This window comes from Idiotropiscis lumnitzeri, chromosome 4, assembly GCF_059441095.1.
Source record: "Idiotropiscis lumnitzeri isolate Australia: NSW breed Sydney's pygmy pipehorse chromosome 4, RoL_Ilum_1.0, whole genome shotgun sequence".
Classification (NCBI taxonomy): Eukaryota; Metazoa; Chordata; class Actinopteri; order Syngnathiformes; family Syngnathidae; genus Idiotropiscis; species Idiotropiscis lumnitzeri.
In genome coordinates, this window is record NC_142394.1 from 29,981,218 (window position 1) to 30,005,752 (window position 24,535).

At 45.9% G+C, this 24,535-nt stretch overlaps 1 protein-coding gene across 7 annotated transcripts in view; it reads left to right on the plus strand.

Moving 5' to 3' along the window:
* nrxn2b (neurexin 2b) overlaps positions 1 to 24,535 on the plus strand; it is a 295,473-nt gene that overhangs the window by 257,113 nt on the left and 13,825 nt on the right. For 6 of the 7 annotated variants that reach the window (XM_088295195.1, XM_088295200.1, XM_088295197.1 and 3 more), the window contains 2 exons: positions 13,475 to 13,646; positions 21,364 to 21,453. In XM_088295195.1, the coding sequence (XP_088151321.1) occupies positions 13,475 to 13,646; positions 21,364 to 21,453 (262 nt within the window). The remainder of the gene's footprint in view (positions 1 to 13,474; positions 13,647 to 21,363; positions 21,454 to 24,535) is intronic. The other variant, XM_088295199.1, reaches the window with a different exon arrangement.

Genomic DNA, 24,535 nt, shown 5'->3' on the forward strand with positions numbered 1-24,535 from the left:
ACACATTAAGTGCCATTGACGGCTAAAGACGTCAAAGCGCCAACTTTTTTTTTTTTTTTTCTTCTCAGCTGGTCGTGAATGAGTTAATATCGGTGAAAAATCCACAAACCCGACGACAAAATGCAGCCGAATGAAAAGTCGCACTTGTGTAAAATGAATTTTGAGCTCCACCAAGGCTGCTCTTGTGCATCTCCCACGCAGTACAAGTTGACCTGAAAAAAAAAGAGAGAGAGAGCAAGCGAGAGTGAGCGTATTCTCCCTCCTTAATTAAAAGTGTCGCTCCTGTCCTGCTCGGGTCCCAAACTCCTCAGCCCGGGTGACAGCCATGCAGAGCAGAAAATCTGCCGACTGCATCTCGTCGCTCGCGGCGTAATCGCTGCCTCCCTCCGAATTAACTGTCTTCATTATCGCATCCTCGCAGACACTCTTCTTTTTTTTCTCTCTCTCTCTTTCCTCCATCCGCCATCTCTGTCGAGCTCTTCCTCCTCGGTGCCTTTCCGGCTCACCCGCCCAAAAAGTAGGACAACAGCAGATAGTGAGAGAAAAATCAAGCTTTTATTATTTTTTCTCCTTTTTCCAAACGGTCCCCCTCCCCCCGCCCCCTTACCCGATTTTTAACCAGCATCCTACGTGGCCAAAGGCGAGAAAATGCATTTGAGTGTCAGGCCCGATGATGATCGCACGGGAGCTCATTACATAAGCAAAACATGAGTGGAGGCTTGGCGCCGTCACACAGAGGTGCCGTTGAAACGTGGCCAAGCGCGCGCGCTCGCGTTAAAACCAGGCTGACTCTCGCAACGGCGTGACTCTCACGTCGCAAATGTCCACGTCGAAGAATTGAGTTCGCCCGTCGTGCTGTGGTGGTGAAATACACAACATCGTTTTGAGCCGATTGACACGAAAGATGCTCCAAAGTACAAAGACGCTGGACGCAAAACATCAATGTGGACGTAGATATGAAGAAAAGGCCCAGAGGAAGAAGGTGCTATTGGGAGATTGTATGAGCCGCATTGCAGCATCCATTTTTTTATTTAATCCCGCGCGTCTTCTATGCCAGCGCACCGCTTCCAAAACAATAAGCAATAACTCTTTTTTTTTACCGATTCAATCTCGGCGAGACACACAAGCTCTGAGGGCCGTGCGGGGAAAATTGATTTTGAAAGGATTAAGGCTGTGTATGATATAAGCGATGTCAACATAAATGGAAAAGGCCTTTGACATGCTAACAGTTAGCATCGCTAGTTGCAGTTTTGCACTCTTTTAAGCAAATGCGGTTTGAAGACAAATAGTCAAACAACACTCACGGGCATATATTCTTTATCCTCTACACAAAATGACTTGTGTTACAGCTAGGCTTTAGACGATCCGGATTTTGGAGCCGATCACTGATTAATGCGTTAGAAAAAAAAAAAATGTGGGCAAAAAAAAATCCAAAATTATTAAGAAAAAACTACGTCACGAAGGCAGCACAGAACGTCTGTGAAGTGAACAAAATTGCTTTTGAATAAATGTCTTAGTTTGCGGATCGGATCAATGACGATCAGCAAATTCTAACATGAAACCAATCACCAATTTTTGCAAACAATGCAAAATATGTGCCGGGACAGCTAATCAGATCTGTGTAAAGTTTAATTACGGCACCTTACTAAGTAGTCATCAAAGTCTTTTCTTCTTCTTTTGTTTCAGTGTGACTGTATTTTACAGTACTGCCTCCTGGTGGCCAAAACGGGCACATCAGAAGGAGCAGTACACTGAATTAGATTGCAGCTGGAAATCATCATACAGTTAAATTATTGAATTCATCTGCTATGTTTTTTACAATATTATAGATTGAAATTTTCCTAACAATAAAAAGATTTATTTTTTTTTGCTGCAAAAGATTAATTGCATTTCCGGAAGAGCTTGTCAACGTTTTTCAAATGTTTCCGATTTTGATTCGATTTGATTTTTTTTTTCTTTTTTTTTTCAAATTCAATAACTATTTTTTGAGCTAAAATGTGTTTTTATTTTAACATCTGCATTTTGTCCTTGTTACAAAGAGTAACTTTTTGTAACTTGACGAAAAAAAAACTTTTCAGTGTTTTTCTAGCGCCAGACCTAAACACAAAAAAAATAAGTGTACAATAGATTTGACTGTTCTCGTTCCAAATCCTTTTGCGATCAAAATTCACACACCGATTCCTTTACTTTTTTATTTCGAGGCATATTTCCGATTAATCGTTACATTCCTATTGCCAACAAAGGACAATTTTCACAAACTCAAAACTTGTCGTCCAACTTTGGTGCATTCCTTGAGATGGGCACGACGTTATTGCGCAACCTGCTGTTACACTCAAACCCTCACCCACGGGGGGGCCAAATCTTCCCCGGCTGTTCTCCTCTACCCTTTATAACATTATCCGATATTTTTCCATGCTGGATGTGTGCAGTGCTGCACTCCAACAGGTGCGCCGCATGCCTGTTTGGAATTGTTGCTGCCGGGTGATCAGTCTTCTCCCAAATCCTGCCAGGCCATCTCATTCCGTGCCAGCGCAAAGCACGGACACAGGGGAAACCTTCGCCCCGCTGTACTTTTTTTTTTTTGTCAGCTACCGTGTGTGCATCACATTAGCGTGGCATCTCTGAGGCAAGATTTATGACTGTGCATTAAGCGGATTTTATACAAGAAGAAAAAGTGGATGGGCGGCGACATCTCGGATACACAAAGTGGACGGGAATGGAGTAGCGCCTCCACCGGTGCTGATAATGCCCTCCATCACTCGCAGCCAGCTCATTAAGAGGCAACGCTTTAACACGGTGGAGCCCGCTTGGGGCGAGATTGCACTTCGGGATCGGCAAACACGAGCGGAGGACAGCCGGAAAAGAAGAAGAAGAAGAAGACGTACGAGGTACGAGGCCGGGCCCGAAAGCGGATTGCGATGGGCGGATGAAGACCCCAAACGCTTTCATTACGGCCAGTCGGATGCCGGCGTGAGATAGAGACGCTTCTGCAGACATCGGGTCAGGACTCCAATCGGCAGCCGCGGCCGAGCGGCAGGAGGAGAAACAATTGAAAGCGCTGATGTGATGCTGATGGAAAGGAGCTCGGCAACGCAAAAGCGAGACGCACACCCGGCAAGGTGACGTCGGCACGTACAAATATTGACGTACTGTAGTCGAGTCGCTTTGCGATTTTTGTTGCCGTTACTTACGGAAAAAATGTCTGAAATGAAAGACAAATTACATTAAGGAATTAAATAATTGTTTTTATAGCCCCTGATTGTGATTAAGAAATTTTGATTGTTGGACCAAAATCGTGAAAATATTCTCATTTACAAAATATAATAAAAACCCGATCAGAAATTGAATTCCAAAAATAATTTAAACTACATTTTAATATCATAATTAAAGTGCAACGTTCCTTCGTTTTCGTGTTTGTGTTTCTCTTGACAAAATTCTCTTGAAAAGATTTAAACCAACAAAAAAATAAACTAACGTGAAGCTTTTTCGAAAAAATTAAAATTAACTGGATTTAAAAAAAAAAAACTGAAATACAAAGTAGAAACTAACCATAATAAAATATCAAAATTTTTACCAATACCAAGTGTCGTTATTCGACTGATACCGGACTTATTTTAAGGTATCGGGTACTAATAGCGGCCACCGATACTTAAGGCAAAAAAGTTCTCCATGGCAGTAGCATCGCCGCTTCAGTTTGACACATTTACAAATCGTCATCTGTGTCAGAACAAAAAAGAAATTATTTGTCATTGTGTTCAATGAAATTTTATATAGCGAAAGTTCTAGAGGTATCGATACGCTGTATCGCTGTGGGGAAAAAAAAATTACCAAGTGCTTTCGATTCCTTCCTTTGTCCAGTCATTGTCATTTCGGAGTGGTCCTTGAACACACCATGCGTTGCTGTCTGTGTCAGTTTTGTTCCCCTCAAGACGCGACAGCGCTAACAACACCTCGGCTTCAGTTTTTTTTTTTTTCTGGCCGCGCGGCGCACAGCGGGTCGCGCATTCGTGACGCGCTGACCTGTGCTTCATGGAGAGCGTCGTAATGTTGACGGAGAGGGGGGGGGGCCTTACACATCCATCTTCCCATTAATGGCCAATCAGCTCTGCAGTACGACACGCTGTGCCTTTTGTCTCGCTCGAGTACTTCCTGTATGCTCGTCAACTGCAGTGGACCTGGATTGCGTTGGGAAACGAAGACGTTTTTTTGAGATGCTTTCGATTGAGAGCATCTCGCTGTTGTTTTTTCTCTCTCTCTAAACAACCTCTTGGCAGCACAAGACTTTTTGTCAAAATGGTGTTTTTCAACCTCCCGTCTATTTGTTTTGTTTTGCTGTGTGAGGAAAAAAGGGTCACGCTGTCGGCGCACGACCAAAATGTTATCAATTGTCAGAGCAAACTTGAGAAGCAACCTTTTGGCCTTAAGCAGCATTGGGTGGGCACAACTTCGAGTCCAATGTGGCACTTGTGGGATTGTCTTCATCTAAATTTTAAATATGCATAAAAACACTCAAATGAGATCCCAAAAAAAAAAAATAACTTCTGCATGGTAAATTCCGAGGACCCACTCATGAAAAATTCCCCAAAAATAAAATAAGAAACCTTGAGAATGGACCCCAGATGGGGGTCAACGAGAAAAGATGGTGCAAGGCCGTGCAATATTTTAAAGCTAAGTAACGAAAAGGGACGGGAGCCGACGCAAACTGGCTCGTATCCGGATAATATCATGGGACTTTCTCGTCCTTGTCAGGACTCCGTCTGGGCAAAACATTCCAGGGGTCACATTTGATACGCTCTACTTTCGTATTCTTTCTTGAACCACAAAAACATGTTGCCATTGTCATGGAGGAAGCGTACGAGTGACAATTCAGGAAGTCTGTGTGTCAGGTCGCTTTGCAGAAAATAAGTGCAACGTTTCCAATAAGGCTACAAGTCACACGCACGCCGAGAAATTTGTCATCTTTTAGATTGGTAAATATTGACCCTGAGGTGTCCGGCAAGTCAGACTTTTAACACAGACAAACGAGCGTAAAATGAACTCATCCCGTGGTCTTGTCGGCGTGCGCACGGCCTCGTCCGATCACCAGCTGCGACAAGTTATCACACATTGCAAATTGTTCCTCTTCACCGTCATGATCACAATGAGCCCCCCCCCCTCCCCCCATGGGCCCGTTTTGGCAGCCTGGAGGGCGAATGCAGGGCAGCCCACGGACCATTGACTCTTCCAGATCCTTGTCTTTTGATTGTGTCTGGCTTGATCTCTTTTTGGAAATGGGATTGATATAAGTAGCTTGTGATTAATCAAAGTGTTTATCGTACAATACAATACGATACAACTTTATTTCTAGAGCGCGTTTCACAACAGCTGGAGCTGTAACAAAGCGCTTTCCATGTGGTGTCATAAAAATTTGCAGGAAATTGCCAGAAAAATTACAAGACATCAACACATTTACAGTAGATACCAGAAGCACAGTGACGGTCTCTCATTGAGTCGAAAGAAAGAAATATAATAATGATCAAGAATAAAAATATGTTTTAAGACAGAGCAGAGAGGGGGCGGGACTTGCCTAACATTCAATGGGAGGTCATTCCAGGCAACAGAAAAGGCGTGATCTCCCCCTAAGGCTGCGCTTAGTCAATAATGACAACATCAAGGCCCCCGAAACAGAACCTTGTGGGACACCATACGACAAAAGGGCAGAGCGGGACAATTTCAATTTAGAAGTAGAAGTGACACACACACACACACTACCAAATACTACTACGACTAAATAGCATGCAAATAGTTTGTTAATGCATATTTTGCCATCAAAAACATAATTTTAATTGTTGTTGGTATTTGATAGAAGAAACTGGATAGTTTTGATGTTTGAGGCATTGCCGCAGCCAAAATTAGCATACAAGACAAAGTTGTTCGTAAGAAGTTCACCAATTTTTTATTTTTTTTTTTTTTGTCTGAAATAAGTGATTTGGGTGTAACCAACTCACGGTCAACTTGTAATTACTAAGAAATAAATTCATTAATTTAATTTTTAAAAAAAAAACGCGGAACAAGGTAGAATCTCTAATCTTTAATTTGGTCTTTTCTGTGTTTTCACAATCTTCTATTAGCCTTGAAAGATTTGTGCTGCTGGAACTTTTTCTTTTTTTTTCCCCTGGCAATGAACGCCTTAATGTCCCCCCCCCCAACACGACGTGTCCCGTAAGCCATTTTGCATCCGATGAGATCAACTGTAACGCGTATTACCTTTGTGATTGCGTTGTGCCGGCTGGTTGCTGTGCGATGCATGTTGACGCACGGCGCTCAATCTGGACATTTATCTGCCGCACGACGAGCCATTAGCCGCTCGCCGCTCTTATTTATACACCCAAACAGGATGTCATCCGTCTTGACGTCGCTCGCCGAGGCAAAGGAGACGGACGATAACAATCAACAAGGTTATTATTTATGCAAATTGAGTTTTGGCAATTATGAAAATGAAGAAACGGAGACCTTTTGAGTCGTTGCTTGTCCGCGTCACTCGAGGAAAAACAATTTGTTTGCTTGTGTGGTATCTTTTGTTTTGACAGCAGCGATGTGACCTCACATCGGGGCCGCTTTCATTTGTCCGTGAATTGCCGATGACCGCTGAGGAGAAATATGCAAATGAAGCACTTAGTGACACGGGCGTCGGCGTTTGCATGGAGAAAAAAAAAAAAAAAACGCAGAGAAATTGAAGCACAGCAATTTCTCTCCAATTGAAAGATTAATGAACTCGGTCGAGGGAAAGTTTGTTGTTCTTTTCTGGTAAGGGACAGTCACAATCTTCTTGCGTCTTTTTATTTATTTATTTTTTTGGAGGGGGGGGCGTCATCCTGACACGCTTCCCAATTAGCGTTATTGTTACCCGGAATGCGACTGTGATCTTTGTCAAGTGCGAAGTAACATTCCCACCGACGCACAGTGTCAGCTCATTAACGCCGACCTTATTAACATTTCCGTGACTTTTTTTGGGGTGGTCTTTTCTCACCGTGTGTGCGAGTCGTGCCGCGTTTGGAATAAACGAGATCATTTTGTCACCTGTTCGGCCGCACCGGCAGCAGGTGTTGCGGCGAGACGCAGGTGTGGTGCGCGCCAGGCTCCGACGCGGGATGATGAAATCGCATTCGGGAGAGGAATCATCAGGCGTGTTTGCAAAGTTGTCAAACACCAAAACAATCATATTTGATCGCAAATCGGTATTATGGCTCTGTCCGCACGTCGAAACAAGTTGAAATGTTGGAAATAGCTTCGGGACTGATAAACTCGGTAGGAGCCGTGCTGCATTATGTCATCTCAAGACTGAAAGTCGGGATGTTTTATAAGCGATAACAAGCGAAGATAAACGGGTTAAGCCAATGCGGGATTTCTCCTGTGATCTGATTGGCTGCGCCTCATCATCCCTAACATCAATCTACCCTTGTTGTATCTGCTTGGTCCCGCCGTCCACATCACGTCACTTTTTCTGTTCGGAAACATCGGCAACTAAAATGTTGTCTTAAAACAGCTTATCTTAACCAATGCTTCTCATTGATCTCAATAATTCTGTTACGCCCCCCCCCCACCACGCCTCAGCAAGAAAAACACAATTTGCACCCCCCCACCACCGACACTCGGTCGTAATTATGAATATTAGCATTTTCATTGCAAAACAAAAAGAGAGTTAAAATGGGCAATGAGAGCGCCACTGCCAACTAGTGGAGGGGAAGTGCAATTACACTTTATTGTAGTCATGTTCTCGAGGGTCACTCGTGCCCCCCTCAGCATCGCACCGCGCCCCCTCAGGGGGGCCCGTCTCACTATTTTAATGAATGAATTTCTTGCACTCCTGTGTGTCAGAAACAGGAACTGAAACAATTTATGCACTTTTCAATCGTCAAATGGCACTTAAGTTCAAACTTCTGCAACACATGAGTCGGATTTTCAATACATATTTTAATAATATGTAAGTATCGCAACGTTCCGTCATCATTTTTGTAAAATGACGCTCCTTACACGCCTGCATTTTGGTATTCATCCTTCCTTTTGTACTTTTAAAGTTCCATTTGTTGAAAGGTTGAAAACCAAGTGGGGGCGGGGTCACCATGTGGGCAAAAATACGGCTAAAATAAAAATTTGAAATAATAATAATCATAAAGTCAATCTCTACTTTTTTTTTTTTTTTGCATTTGTCGGAGGTCGTGGTCCCAATTAACCGCATAAAGAAAAGATGTCGTCAGATTGATGCCTCACCCGGTGTGGAGCTGCGATGTTGTCAGGAGAAATGAAAGGACAACACGGCAAGCGCCCAGCGATTCTTCTCCTTATCCTCGTTTGCTCAGTTGGGCACGGTGCAAATATTAGCAGCCGTTTTTTTTTTTTTTTTGGGTTGGGGGGGGCGGCGGCCTCGCCACGCTGACGAACGTTCACAGTGCCAAAGCGGACGAGGAGCATGTTGCTTCCTTTCGGGTGAGATGTTTTGATGCAAGCGTGCGCTTTGGTGGACGTTTGATTACGTCCAGATCACGTACCCCAGCGAGGGAAGTTTTTCAAGTTTTAAAAGGATTCGTGCCGTTGTTTTTGTATCCGCGGCGGAGTGACAGCAAAGGGAGAGCCGGAGCGGGCCAAGTGAAATGAGGCAAGGAGCGGCAAACAATGGAGACGGAAAACACTTTCCTCTTGATTTCCTGCAAAGGTCACAGTCATTCCTTTCCATTTCAGCCACACGCCAGAGTTCAAAACGCGCAGCTCGCCCTGAGCTACATGCACTGTTACGCCATCAAAGTGGGAAAACATCAAACGGGGAAAAAAAGGAGAATGAAGAAGTAATCTCCGGTTTAAGTTTGTTTTGTTTTTTTATTCCCTCAACGTGCTTCCACCGGCCTGACAAACGTTCCGCGCAAACTGGAGATGAAACGTGACAAGGAGGCAGGCTTTATCTCCACATGTGCCGCGCTCCCGAAAACAAAATAGCGTCACTGTTTACGCAATCAAAGCCTGTTCTTCATCTTGTGTTGACTCCCAGGAGGCACCTGTGATGCGCACACACACACAGAAAGTGATCATTATTTCGGGTGAGATTGTACACAACCGGAAGATGGCAATGACTCTTTGCAGTCATCGCCAATGAAAGTGGAATTTGGGAATGCTCGCTGAGGCTGTTGAGTTTTGAACTACAAATTAATTACATGGGATTATGAACAAGATAAAGAGAGGACTCCAGGGGGCGCACATGCGCACGTGCGTGTGTCTAATCTCTCTGGCGTGTGACTCCTCGTCATTGTTTTCACACGTTCTTTTCACGGTTCATAGCAGGAGGCGCACCTGCACCTGCGTCTGCCCGAGAGCAATACGGTATCAACAGATTTAACGACTTGTGTTGGAGTCGCAGGTGTACCTAATGTTTTGGCCAGTCAATGGAGTTGCCGCGACTTCAAATTTCAGCATGTTAAATAAAAAGTTGGAACATGCTATGAACTCATTCAGTCCAGGTTTAAAAAAAAAAAATGTACATTTTGGCGTCTATACTCGTCAATGGCAGTGAATGAGTTAAGATGCGGAGATGTCGGCACGGATCGCAAAACAAATACAAACGCGTCGGCCGGAGAGTAAGAAATCAAGCATCCGCTCGTCTGATGACTTGCAAAATGACATTTTTCCATCACGAGACATGAGCTGATCGAACCGACAAGGAGGCCGCCCGGCCGTCGCTTTGGTTTCTTGCGTAACACCGCCGATCCAGAATGAAAGATGAGCGCCATACTGTTGCGCCGGCAGCCGATGCCGCAGCTGTTGCACGCCGCGAGGCACGGTGGGGCGCGTCCTCACCTGGCAGGATGATAAGACGCACGGGGGGGGCGGAATTACCCTCGAAGAGGAGATGCAGAGAGACGTCACTTTCAATCCGTGCAGTTGGCATCTCTGACAAAAATATCAATCGCTGACTCAGAAAAGCATTAAATCCGAAACCTGATTATTTTACGGACGATAAGCCGCTAATTTTCTTCCTCAATTTTGAACCATGCACCTAATACAACGGTGCGGCTTTTCTGTGGGTTTTTCTTTCACCACTAGGGGCGCTCTATAGTTCAGAATACATGTATACTTTTTATTTTTTTATTTCCCTAATTGACTTGTTTTGACACTCGGTCATCTTTAATGAGCGGAGAAAAAAATCACGTCCTTGCGAAAACAAAACCAGGAATCAATCCAAGTCGGAACATTTGTATTTATTCTTTTGCCCTTGCAACCTCCTTTTTACGCGTCTCGAAGAAATCTCCCCACAGCCAGAAGGCGCCTGAAGAATCGTCAAGCTTTCTGAAGATTCTTTTAATCTGAACATGTTTCTATCCGGACCACTTCGCTTCCCCATCCGCCGCCTTCGTCTTTCTGCGTTGCACAACCGGCGAGAACTCTCCGAGGACGCTCACAAAAGCGCATCGCCGACTCATTCTTATTCCATCCTTATCTGTGATTTTTGCAAGGTCACATTTGCACATTTTTGATGGAAAAGATACGAGGAAGATTTCGTTGGAAAAAAAAAAAAAAAGCCGAGTGACGGGACTGCTTTTCCGGTTCATTCAACATTTCTCTGTAGGCATTAGCGGACACCCCCGACCCATTTGAGCGAGTCCTCGGAAGTCGTCAACGCTCACGTCGTTGCAGCCCCCCCGTCTCAAAGTGGCTCGAGCTTGCCGCTGTCGTAATGTACTGACACCCACACGCCCCAAAACGCACACCACTTGTCCTCCCGCGCCGGGATGAACGCTAATGTGGCAGAACACAAATGCTCATCTGCCGCAAAGCTGACGGCAGAGTGACATTGACGGATATTTACACTTTTAATAGCCCGGATTGAATTAATTCTCCTGCCAAAGGTGTTGTGATCATTCTAAGCTGCGTAGAGCGGGAGAGGGGGCGGGGCTAAATGGAGATGTTTTTATTTATTTATTTTTTTCATTCTTGCAGATAAATGGTATCATTAGCTGCGATTCCATTTTGAATCCTCGCCGCTCCGCCCTGCTGATTGTATTCCCATTCAGATCCCGGGATCGCTATTGAGTTTCAGCGTGCACGGGGAGCCGGACCACAACCGGGGAGTTCATAACACAAGTCTATCGATTAAGTGGCGAGCGAGGAGCACTTTGCCATTTGAGAGGTTCGGCCCTCATCGTGGCGTGAGATCATTTGAGTCCGTCAAGCGCCGCTAAATGGCGAGGAGTCGTCTTGGTGGGTTTTAAATCTGGAAGCGTACGCTTGAAGAATTGATTCAATGTCGACTGCTTAATGTGAGCTTTACTATCTCAGCGTCGTCTCAAAAGCTTTCTGCTTGGGGGTCACCTGTACAGTTGCGTTTGGCATTTAAGTCACTACAATCAATCAAGACTTTATTTACATAACACCTGTCGTGTTTGAAAAGCCAACGCAAATTGGTTCGCGGAACAGGTCAGCATCAATTGCGATGACCGATTTGGCATCGTTAAACGAAAGGCAGGCGCAAACGAGCTCACAAATTACCATATTTTCCGGACGATAGGCCGCTACTTTTTTTGACCATGCGGCGAATACAACGGTGCGGCTTTTCTGTGGATTTTTCTTTCACCACTAGGGGGCGCTCTATAGTTCAGAAAATACGCTAAATAAATGTCGATAAATTTTTTTTCTCTTGGGTCTGTTCTGTTTTAATGCGCAAAGTTGTTGCCGTGGCAACAGGCACTGTTTTAACAATCTGTTTATGTACCTTTATGTGCATTCACAGGACAAAATCGTTCTGTACATGCAGTAAACAACAAAAAAAAATTTCTACATAGAAAACTGAGGCTTATAGCCTGGTGCGGCTTGTATATTGTTTTTGGGGGGGGGTTGTTTCCCCTCCCCCCAAAAGAGTTGCTGCGGCTTATTTGCAAGTGTGCCTTATAGTCCGGAAAATACGGTAACTCATTTACTGCCATCCCAAGTAAAATGAATGATGAATGTACTTTTTGACTTTTATATCCGTCAATGGCAATGAATGAGTTAAGAGTTGGCCGAGGAAAACTTTTTTGCGATCTAAGGTCAAACGTGACACCCGTCACAAGAAGGAGTCATGCCATAAGGCCTAGAAAATCTTAGTTCTTCTGAAATATTTTGACTGTTCCGCCACGAGAACGAAAAGATCAATGACCATTGAGCCGGCAGACGCAACGTTCCTCTGGGATTTCCTGCGTCCGAGTCTGAGGGCGCTGACGAGTAGTGTTGTTGTCTTTTCCCAGCTCGCCGCCTCTTATTTGAACGGGAAAGTGGCTGGCAAGCTCTTGAGCGCTCTGTCATAGATTCCACGGAGGGCTTCAGTGGAGGTGCTGGCGTGGTTCCCAGCATCAGCTCACCTCTTAAGCGGATCCATATAATGGAAAACTGCCACTGCATCTTTGGAATACTTTGTCCTTGGCTGAATAATACGTGGTAAACACTTTTTCGCGGCAAATGGGGATTAGGATGCCTGTAATTCCGACTGTGATGTTCCTGTCCATTAATTGACTTTATTTACGCCATTAACGTGCTCGATATGGCTCTGGTGACATCATGCTGGTTTCAGTTTCCTTGCAAATAGCTGCAATGCTGTGAAAGATGGCAAAGCTGCGCTCGGGAACAGTCACATGATTCACCTTGGAATGTCAGCATAGCGAACGGACACAAGTACATGCTCCATGGAATCAGTGATGTTGGATTGCTTCCGGACGACGACCCCGTCTGCAAATGAGCTCCACCTCGTTCGTGCTAAAGAGCGCTAATGTTGCTCATAATCTTTACGCCCGCGCATCTGAGATGCCGTTCCGCTTCTGCCGCTCGGTAAATGGCTTTGACCTTTGCTCCGACTCCTGACAGGAAACGGTGAGGAGATGGGATTGTTTGTGGCCCGGGGGAGGTGGAGAGCAGGCGGTCAGCGGGGAGAGACTCAAAACCGTGGGCAGCTGGAAGTGCTAATAAATGGCGAGGGGAGGGCGTGGCTCAGCCGCCGGATGAATATTTGGTGTCCTCACAAGTCCACTGAGGTCGTGCGGATGCGACAAACCCGGAACAGTCCGGCCCGGGTGAACGTGTTCGGGGGCTGGCAATTTTTAGGAATAAGGCCGGAGGGTCGAGGCCGGAAGGCTACCCGGATCGCAGCCGGCGGGCGAGGGACTGACTGGCAAAAAAGGGTCAAGTGCCCAGCTCTGCCGATTTGATCACTTCACCGACTTGAAAGTTTCTAGATCCGATTTTCCTGCTGTATGAAGGCAGTCTCGCATAGACTATCAAAGTGGCCTGAAATGTTTGTCTGTTTGTTGGAAGTAAAGCTGAAATACACGCTGGAATTTAAGAATGACTCACACGTTGGTCATTTTTGGAGAATCTCCGTGAAATTTCGTGGTCATTCCCCATCGCGTTTGGAATCACCGGTATCGGCTAACCATTGTTCTTCATTCTTACACCTTGGCCACATTTCTTCCGTCCGCAGGAGAGGGGAAGGATCGGCGTGATCTTCAACGTGGGAACGGACGACATCGCCATCGAGGAGAGCGCGGTGATGGTGAGCGACGGCAAGTACCACGTGGTGCGCTTCACGCGCAGCGGTGGGAACGCCACGCTACAGGTGGACAACCAGCCCGTCATTGAGCGCTTCCCCTCAGGTAAGGACATTGGCCTTCATGCTCCTTCCAAATGTTCTACACATGAATGGAAAGTGTTTATTTTCTCAGAAACGCAATGGGGAGAGAAATGCTGGCGCTTCAGTCTGTTATTGAGACCCACTTGGACTTACAAATGAGTTTCACGCGTTTTATTAAATTTCTTAACAGACCAAGAGTAATCAATCGATGATGCTTCTTCCAATTAAACTCATTCACTGCCATTGACGGGTATATCCGTCAAATATGACATGAATTTGACCTAGGCTGTAGTGAATGAGTCTAGTTGCCCCACGTGAGATGTTCATATCCACATCATAAGTTTAAAGAAAAAAAAAAATGAGTCACTACGAGCAGCGCGATTCTATTTAGGCCTCACTTGCGAGGCTATTTTGGGTGCACGCCGCATTTCTCTCACCATTGTGTTAAGCTGCGCTTACATGGTTGTTTAGAGGAAGACGTTTTGTTTTTTTAAACCAGTAAAGTGGGCGGTATCGCGCTAGCTTGGCTGTCAAGAATCCAATGAGTCGAATCCAAAAGGAGGAGGGGAATGTTGCTCGGCACAATGGTCAACTGTGTGGAAACGGCATTATTATCAAGCAACGCGCATCAGATTCTACTTTCACTGGATTGGGTTATAACTAGGGCTGAATGATTTTAGGAAAAAAATTGTATTGTAATTTTTCAGACAGACATTTTCTTCACAGTGTACAATTTACAAACATAAGAGAAAATGCCATTTTACTCTTAAAAAGCTACCTGCCGTCAAGTATAATTTTGTATTTTTAAATAAATTCATTTCATTAAATTATTTTTTTAAGCGCCAAAATGTTTTCGTACGAATCTACATCTTTTTTTGTACATCTACGCACACAATGTACATTTATTTTTATTAAATTATTTCATCTTTAATCAATTTAATCTATATATTTGATTAAATTATTTCTTATATTGCACTGACGAGGTGAGCTCTCCAATCTCCTTGTACAATGACAATAAAGCGCATTCTGAGTCTGATTCTGATAAATGTCAGATTATATGTCAATAAAATCACTTTCTCTGAGCAAAGCTAAATTGTTAAAAAATATATATATATCAATTATTATTGTGTAGATCTCAAATCTCAGCACTATGTGGTGCAAAAATTATTGATGAGATTCTAAATATTTAATATACGTTCAAGATCGAACCTCTTTGTCGTGATGGCGTCAGCAGTTTCCGTGTTCCGGTCGGAGAGCGCCTGCTAAATTGCTAACGTAGCCGTCGTCTTAGTTTACGTCTTGATACCTATTGATTAAAATCCAACATTTCTGTTCCCAGCTGCTGGCTCTCCGCCCTAACGTGGTTCTAGCCAGACTTCTTTATAAAAGTTGACTGTTACAGCTAAGCACTTATTTTGGCTCTTTCCCGATTTCACTTTAGCGATTAGCACGCTTAGCGATTCCTCGTTTGCCTCCTCAGTTAAAACGCTGCTCGTTCGTGAGGTCGTTTGTTTGTCAACACGGAGGAGATGACCCGCCTCGTTGCTGCTGCTGCTCACGAACTTGCATTTCGTACAAATAAAGTCTGTGCTGCTGCGGCGCAAGCTAGCTTGGCAGCTAGCATTATACAACACGTTTTTCTTTTTTGAATCAGAATGGCGCCGGTTGGTGTGAGCTGCTTCGTGGGCGTTGGGGCACGAGTGCCCTTTTGCAACCGCAGCTTTGACAATCTCGAAATTGCATCGTCTGAGATGGCAATTTCGGACCCGAAAACGATAAATCGTTCAGCCCTAAATATGACCCCTCCTTTTTGTCATCGACATTTAAGGTTGTTATTGCGTGGCTGTGATGTGACATTGTCCATCACGCCAACAATTCTGTATTTTTAGCCTTTCTTTTGACGTTGACAAAAGTGCGTCGCCTCCTTCATCCATCAGCGCTGCGACAAGCCGCAGAAGACGGAGACAGCTCACTCTTTTCGGTTGCTTTTAGGAATGGAATTGTGGTCCTTGGCCCCGCCCACCCCACTCACACACACCCAAATAGGAGCCTGGAATGCATAAAACGCCCGTTAGCATTCGTGAGCGAGTGCACCAGCTCAGACTTTCATCGTCCTTTTGGTGTTGGTGTCACCCTCTCTTCTCTGGGTTCATCTGCTGATCAAAAATGGAGCTTTTAGTTGCTTGTGGCGGCACGATGGCCGACTGGTTGGCGCGATGGATTCACGGCGCAGAGGTCTTGGGTTCGATTCTGGCTCCGGCCTTCCTTTGTGGAGTTTTCATCCCCTCCTCTTGCCTGCGTACTCCGGTTTCCTCCCATATTCCATAAACATGTAAATCAGGGGTGTCAAACATGCGCCCGCGGGCCGGATCTGGCCCGCAAATGGGTCTAATCCGGCCCACAAGCAGATTTGGTAAAGTATAAAAATAAGTACGGCCCAACTGAATAAACAGTTTCCAAAACAACCTGGTTTTATTTGGTCAAAAAAAAAAAAAAAACATCGTACTTCATAAATCAAAATATTGACACCAATTGTTTTATTTTATAGAGCATGATTTTTACTGGTCCGGCCCACTTGGTCATAAATTTTCCTCCACGTGGCTCCTGTGCTAAAATGAGTTGGACACCCCTGCTCTAAGTTGTCCCTGGTTAACCATTTCAGTACGCCCGAAGCCAGCTGGGATAGGCTCCAGTACCCCCCGCGACCCGCGTGAGGACAAGCGGTACAGATAATGGATGGATGGATAGTCGCTTGTCGGTTGGCAAGATGAGACTTGCGCACGCATCCGGCGGCCGGCCCGAGCCCGCCAGAAGTTTCTGGAAGATGACTGCAAACAAATAGGAAATCTATTTTCAGGCGGCTGCTTGACAAGCAGCATTCAAAGAGCAAACACCTCACACCGGGGGGGCTCGAGGCGCCAAAGGGGGCGGAGGAAGACGAGCGGCGGATGAAGGCTCGTCGGAACAGGAAATGAATGCGTGGCGACGCGGATGGAATGAAACAAGTTCCTGTGACCCACATCGCATCATTTGATTCTCTAAGTGGAACAAAACTCTCAACGCCGACACTTTTGGGAACGCCAGCGCCACTATTTGATTTCTTCCGTCTTCATCCGTCATTTTGGGTCCTCGTGGAACACCCGAATCAAAATGTCCATGTTGCCAGATGGAGTGTGCGATGCCGCCATGAGGAACGACGGTTTCCATCCATCTGAAACCAAAGTTGGAGTGAATTTGCCTTCCCTCTGGACTCCTGCGACCTGCCGACGGTTCCCTCAGTGGGAAGTTGCGACGATCCCGAGCCCGCTTAATTCGTTGCGCTCCCAGGAAGTCACTTTTGGGATTCTTTTCCTTTCATAGACCACATTCGAAGAGTTGTACAAGCTCCCAGAGGGGGAAAAAGGGTACCTCTGTTATCCTTCACAAGACGCTGACAAGGTCTTTTTTTTTTCCCTGCCACTCACCGTAACCTGCACTTTAATCCCAAATATTTTGAAGATTGCTCTGAGGCGAAGATTTGGAGCGACAGAAAGGAGGCTGACAGCCGACACGTCAAGCGCTTTTAAGGGCGTAGCGACTGCTGATGGCCCTCACGACATGATGTGTGTCAACATTTATCTGTGGCAAAGTGTGTGTGTGTGCGTGTGGGGGTGCGTGTGTGTGCGTGCGTGTGGACAAAAAAAAAAAAAGGCAGACAAAAAGTGTCACAGGAGCAGCCGGCCAGTTAATCCAGTGTGTCAGGTGTCACTGGTGGCTCTTTTTCTTTTTTAACCTCCCGCGAAGCCAAAGTGGCAGAGGCAGACGCTTGGTGTCGACCCCCCCCCACACTCCCGCCCCCCCTCCACAAGCAAGGCTACACAATCTTCACTTGTGCAACGTCACGCTGAAATATCCGTTTTCAAATCCGTGGAGAACTTGTTGCAAATTGTCGGCTAATTGTTTTGTTTTGTGCACTTTTGTGTTCTCTGCATTTTGTTTTTTCCGCTCCAGCTATCCATTGGCCTTCTAAGTTGAGGTGCAGGCAACCCGGAGGTTATATTTCCTGTCTAGAAAAAGTACATAAAAGCACTCAGGAGTTTTTTTTTTTTTTCTTAATAATGGCTGCAGGGACGCAATATGGACCCAAAACTCAAACAAGCATTTCTTCATGGGTCACCGGGAACAACGTTTTTTTACCACAAGCTTGGGAAAGAAGCATGCGCTCGTCCAAAATCTTCATGGGACTAATCCCAAATCTGACCAGTTGATTAATTCATTCACTACCAGCCGAGTAAGAAAAAAAAAATGGATCTTTGACGTATTTAGCCGTCAATGGTATTCAATGACCATGTGTGGGGCAAAAAAAAAAAACAATTTTGGCAAAGGGTCCAAATTGTGAATGTTATTTATTCCGTTTTCCGGAGCTCTGCAACTTGTTCTGATGGGCTCGTACACACTTGAAAGATTTCTCCAATTACTGGCCTGTGGCCCATGGATGATGGAGACGGAGCTTGGTAGGTGGCATTGAGGGCGGGGAAGGGAGTGCGACGGAGTGGGAAACGATAGCTTTAGGTCAAATTAGACGAGTTACAGGGGTGCCTCCAGAGGAGGGCGAGATGAAAGGTGCTGCGGATCCCGTTGAAGAAAAGAAAGAAAAAAAAAAAAAAACCTCAGACCTGCCGCCGGCGTGAGAGTAACGGTGCAGATGAAAGATGAGCACGTCGTTAAGGAGACGTGTGCGTCGAAGGCGGAGTGGGCGGAGTGTTTACACCGTACAAAGCTGTGCCTCGCCTGGAACCTTTTCATCCATTTTCAGCCCTGAAAGCCAAATTTCCTGCGCCGCGCAATCATTTTGTTTGTATGATTTGACTTCTTCATGCGGAGACATGAAGCGCCCGAGCCTCAGCTCTTTTCCTGTAGCGGGGGGACGAAAGCAATCCATCTCAAGTTACCAAAAATCAAGAAGGCAATGAGGCCTGCCTGACAAGAAGAGAAGCCGCTGTGACAGCGAGCGAGCGAGCGAGCCGGATGGCCGCCGGCCAATCGTCTACAATGTAATCTCCGCCCCGCTTGATGGATTTCCGATGTGGGTGTCCTGCGCAAGGACACCTGGCCGCCTGCAGAGCCACATGATATACAGCCGGCTCCTTGAAGACTCTGAGCACACCCCTGGATGTGCACCGGGATGTTTTTTTTATTTACAAGCTGAAATCATTGAAAGGATATGAAAAGTGAGAGTGAGGAGGAAGTTTGCTTTAATGTCTTCCTTTCCCCATGCTTTATTCAACCAAAATGCTTCTTGAGATTTCATTGCGGGGGGAAGGATCTCAGGGGACCATTGCATTTGCCGCATAATTAAGGCTCAGAGCGCCCCCTGTTGCTACGGCAAGAGTAAATGCATTTTTCCGATCTCAGAAAAGTCATTTCTGCCCGGTGGAAAAGTCTCGTCGCTGTCCTCCACCTTGCTTTGTGCTTCCCAGAGGTGTCAGTCAATCAGCATGCCCTTGCCCCTCTCAGGATCCGCAGCTGGGATATCGGCCCAGCATGGCTCCCATCACGGCGGTAAATCCTGCCATTGCTCTGGGCGGCCAGCATCAGGGAGATTTAGAGGGAGGGGAGGGCTGAGTTTCTGGTCACGCTCCTAAAACGGAGATGACAGTCAGTCTGGTGTCAGCGAGACCTCACGAGCGCCACAAACACATGCACCGATTTCTAACCTTGGCTTTTGTGATGATTCATGACTCGTCCTGAAAACAAAACACCGTCATCTGCGAAAGAGATGAGAGCAAGCAGGCTAAATGATGTCTAAAAATTGCAGAGTGACGCAGGGCAGGTGTCGGTGCGTCTTACTGGATTTCGGTCCGGCATTTGGTGCAATTGATCTTGACGGACTGTTGAACAGGTTGGAATCTTGAGTGGAATTAAATGAAGAAGCCCTCAAATGTTTTAGGTCTTACTTTACTTTACTTGGCCATGTGTGGCGTCCCTCAAGGGTCAGTCCTTGCAGCCCTTTTGTTTTGTTCTGCATATGTTGCCTTTGGGTCAAAAGCTTCAGAACGCCAATGTTGGCTGTCGTGGTTCCGCGGATGATACGCAGCTATCTGCAGACTTGGATCAATTACCACGACAACGCAAAGGGATTTTTAAGACGTGCGCTTCAGCTGAAAAAGGAGGATTCCGACACATGAAGCCAGGAGAAAGAAAGAAATCTGCACTGGTAAATGTTTTCGGGATTGACGATACTTTGAAGAAATTGCCGCCTTGTTGCGACTCTTCAACATGACTGAGGTCTGACTTCTTTTTTTTAATCACTATTTGGTACAAACCAACAGGAGGCGCAATTAATTCTTGCCCAATTAGTTTACTGCCTAAAAGGGAACTGGAAGCAGCCGTTAAAGCTCCTCAGGACGCAGCAACACCCTGCAACAATTTTTTGGGGCTTCAAATCCTGCCAAGCGTTGCACCTCCACCGTATTTCTTTCCAACATCAATCCACCCGATCTTTGTCGTCTCTCCTTTTCTTCTTTTTCTCAACGTGGCACTTTGCGAGCGCGCCGTCACGCAGGCTTGCTGTCGGATGGCGCTGGCGGGGGTAGAGAGCCCCCTGGAGAGTGGCGGGGGGTAGTGCAGGATGGTGCCGCAGCGTGTTTTGGATCACTGCGGCAAGTTTTCAGCAGAGGAATAAGATGCTTATTGTGGTTGTGATAAACCAAAATCGTCAGTTTTGCTGAACAACTCATGAGAGGAAATGGAGGAGGGAAGGATGTTTTGATGTAAAAAAAAAAAAATAAATAAAATAAATGGCGGCACAGGTTGTTTTCTTCTTACTGGGGGTCGTAACAGTAAATAATTGAGAAGCAGTGGTTTAGCCTAATTAACGAGCTGACGTGATTTCTGTGGAATTTGTGTGTGACTGTTGAAGAGGTGAAGAAATGTTTTGTGAATTTTTGGGTGAAATTTTAGTTCGTTGAAACGGTTTTGAAATTAGGAAGGAGAAAACGGGGTGCAAAAAAAACTTCTGCTCGTCAGCATTCACACGATTGTTCATGATTTCCAACAACTTTTAATGAGACCTCCGACCCGCTCAGCGGGTACGACGGAGAGGACCGCCGCGCCCGGCGAGGTTGATTGAAGCGCGTCGAGGGACGAGACCACGTTTGCGCTGCGGGAGACAAAGTTGTTTGAGAGCCGCTAATTGCCGAGCGCCTCCGAGAAGCGCTCGGTTAATTCCGAGAAGCGCTCGGTTAATTCCGAGAACGGGCGGAGGCGTCCGCAAGGTGTTGAACTCGCAAAATGTCTTCCTTGAAACAACCACGAAAGATGTTTTATTACTGAAGGTGAACTGTTTCATTTGCGCTTTTATTCACTGACCAAATTCTCGGGCTATCCTAATGATTGCTCGGCTGTGTTTACGTGACTGCAAATGCTTTGAAGTGCGACAGGTTTAATGCTGTGAGTGGGCACTTCTCTAAATGCAATCTGTCTAAATCTGTTATAAAAGTGTCTTACGTCTTCGTGAGTTAAAAGCATATAAATACATGCTAACTAGAATGTTCTTAAGCCATTTAACAAAGCAGCCCCAAAACATCCTCAAGCTCTTTCCTGTCCTAACCCGAAAACCTTTTAACGCACGTAACTTTTCTGCTAAACGTTTGCCATGTTGCCCGTCTAACCTCTAACTTTTCAACTTCCAGATTTTCTTTCTGTCTTATTCTTATTTTTTTGTAACCTCTCCTAATTTTTCTCCAAATTTCTTAAAGGGAACTTTGATAATGAGCGCCTGGCTATTGCTAGACAAAGAATCCCATACCGCCTCGGTCGGGTAGTTGACGAGTGGCTACTCGACAAAGGTAATAAAATCACTTTAACTCCACTAATGATCTACCGCTAACCGTCGCTCTGGAAGAGATGCAGAACCATGTGACTTGGAGCTCCGCCCCCTCTCCTCCCGACACGCCTCTCCTATACTCAGATCCAACCAATCAATTTTGAAGTCTTCCAAAGTGATGCAATCGGGATTTAAAGTCACACTGAGTAGCGCATCCTTAAACTTGGACTGCATCTCTTCAGAGAACTAACCCCCAAATAACCTGACATAACCCCCCCCCCCCCCCCTTTAAAAAAAAAAAAAAAAAAAAGAGCCTCTTTGTGTCATCCCTGTGTCTTTTGTTGGATGAATGTGACGAGTAATATTTCATAGAGGTCCAAAAAAAAAATGACACGAGAAAGTCACTAAAAGTTAAAGGGACTGTCCAAAGTGATGCTCGTTTAACCCTTTGAGTGCCGAACGTTCCGCCGCGCAAATCCTACGTTCGCCTTCGACGCGTTGGGTTGCGTCACGCAAACGGGAACAAGAAGGCCCCGGCATGTTTATTTCACGGCAACAAAAGCGGGTCTTTGTCGCCCCCGTGGCTTCCGACACAAATCTCAATCAGAAGCGGCTCGGGAGATGAAAGTGGAGCCGAACGGCGGATCAATAAGAGATGACTCGCCCACTTCCCGAATGATTTGTTGGTGCCACCAAACGGGGCTTGCATTATTCCCTTTCATCTTCACGGGAGAGCGTTGGGGATTGCGTGAGGGATAAATGAATCATCGCCCGCCCCCCCTTTAGCATGGCGCGTGTTGGCTTATTTGGCAACTTGATTGAATTCGGTGGCGGGGGTGGGCGGGGCGACACGTCCGAACTCAAAGGGTTCTAAAAGGCTGGAGCAGAATCTAACCACCTAACGCACTAACCACTGAGGGCGCGGCGATTGCGACACCTCTTTGCCCTCAGTTTTAACCCCGTTATAAATTCTTCTAAACTTCATTGGACGGGCCCCGGCGACGGCTGGACGGAAAAAGCGAACAAAGTTCTCACTCCAGATGAACACGTTCAAGTGGCGTTGCGCCTCCCGTTGTCGTCCTCTCGCGAAACGACTCAGAGGGTTAAATCGAAACCATTTGTTTTTCAACTGCCGTCCCTTTAACATTTATTGTTTTCACCACTGAGAAAATGGAGCATGTTTGGTGTATCACTGTTTGGATTCTTGTGAATGATGCCAAAACTTTGTGGACGTGGTAAAAAAGCTTGGATCATAAACAAAAAAATGCTCCAGGCTTTCGTACCACCCGGCTTTGTTGTCATGATATCAGCGCCTCGACCTTTTGACCCAGGCGCCCCGAAACCATGAGGCGCACATTCCAAAAGTAAAAAACGATCTCATAATCCCACTCGGCCCGAGTCCCCGAATCTCCGCAATCTCATCGCTGTCGAGCCTGATCCAGATCGCAACGAGCGTCTCCTTCCTATTCGCTGCCCGCTGACTAAATCCAAAGCGGCAGCCATTGCGGCGAAGTAATGAAGGGAACAAATCAGAGTCCCTCAAGTTCCCTCGGAAACTTTCAGTCCTCTCGCCGGCGCCGTGATGGATCAGTCATCCTCATCTGCCCTCCACGTTTCCTCCTCAGATCCTCTCAGACAATAGCGACTCCGCTCATGGCATCGTTTCCCTTGGGTGGGAAATTACAATCAGAGCAAGTAATTGGCATTCTTTTAGGAATTGCGTGGATGTGAAAGCCAAATGAAAGCAAGTGTGGTCGGCAGCATCGGGAAGACGTGGAAGTGCTTTGAGATGATGCCATGACATCATGGAGGGGGGGGGGGGGTGATGCCTTCTGATGCAGTGAATACCTAAAATAAAGCAAAAGCAGACAAAATAACTTTGCAGAGAGGTCAGACGAAGATACAGTAAGTATTCTCGAGTACGGAATCATATTTGCATTGTCGGTAAATGTCCTGTATGAACGTGCAAGTATGTTAACAAAATACAGCTTTATTTTATTTTGAGCTTTTTCTTCCACTCACGCACTCTGTACCTGGACCTCCCTTCCCTCACCACACAAGACGGCATTGCTCAGCGAGCTGACGGGACGCCATGCCCATAGATGGCGTTATTGAGTTTGCCTTCTCTCTAATTAGCGGGCCGGTTAGCGGGAAGTTTTTAGCACGACAACAGTTAATCGTACTGAGCCACAATCGATTCCTTGATTTTTTGGGGGGGGGGTTTGGATGCCGTGAACCACAGACGACAAAACTCATGCCAAAGAAGTCATTTTTCCATGTCACCGTTTTGGATCAGATCATGGTGGAGCGGTCAAAGTTTTTACGCTGTATGGAGCGGGAAGTACTTGAGTTTGCGCTACTGCGGGCTTCGCTATGGCGTCCGGGTTCCCGATATCGGAATTGCCGTTGTGAGGAATCAATTGTTAATGTGATATAGTCGTAGAAAATTCCATGCATTCATTTTCCAGGTGAGGGAATTTCCTTTTGCCAGAGGTACATAGGTGGGAATACTTACCGTATATTAGGCTAGACCGATTATCGGGGCCGAGATTCGTCATCTGACTTTTTTTTTTTAACTCTCAAGGCCGATAAATTAAATTTTGGTTTATTTTGGCTCGTTGCAGCACACTTCTTTCTCTCTCTCTCTCTGCCTGCAGAAGCAGATTGGCCCGCCCACAGCACTGATTAGTTCCTTGTAGCAGCCAATCAGCAGGAAGCTGCCTGTTTGCTTTTTCACCTCGAGTCACACGCACTTCCGGGTTTCCCCATATCAAAATTTAAGATTGAACGTTAATGTAATATAGTTGGAGAAAATAGAATGAATTTTTTTTCCGGGTGAGGGAATTTTCCGTTTGACAGAGGTCTGTAGGTGGGAACACTTACCGGATAGCAACTGGGAGTGTGTCGGTATCTGGCCGAGAGGAGACTTCAAGTGCAGGTTATATGCGTCCCCACATGTAAACGGGCTGGAAAAATAAACGTACCAAAGGTTGGGAGGAGGCAGCATCAAGGGAGGTCTCGCTTCTTCTTTCCAAATGTTTGTTGAGAGCCAAAGAACACTAGTTTTGCAACAGAATCGTTTTCCTTTACATTCGACGTTGTTT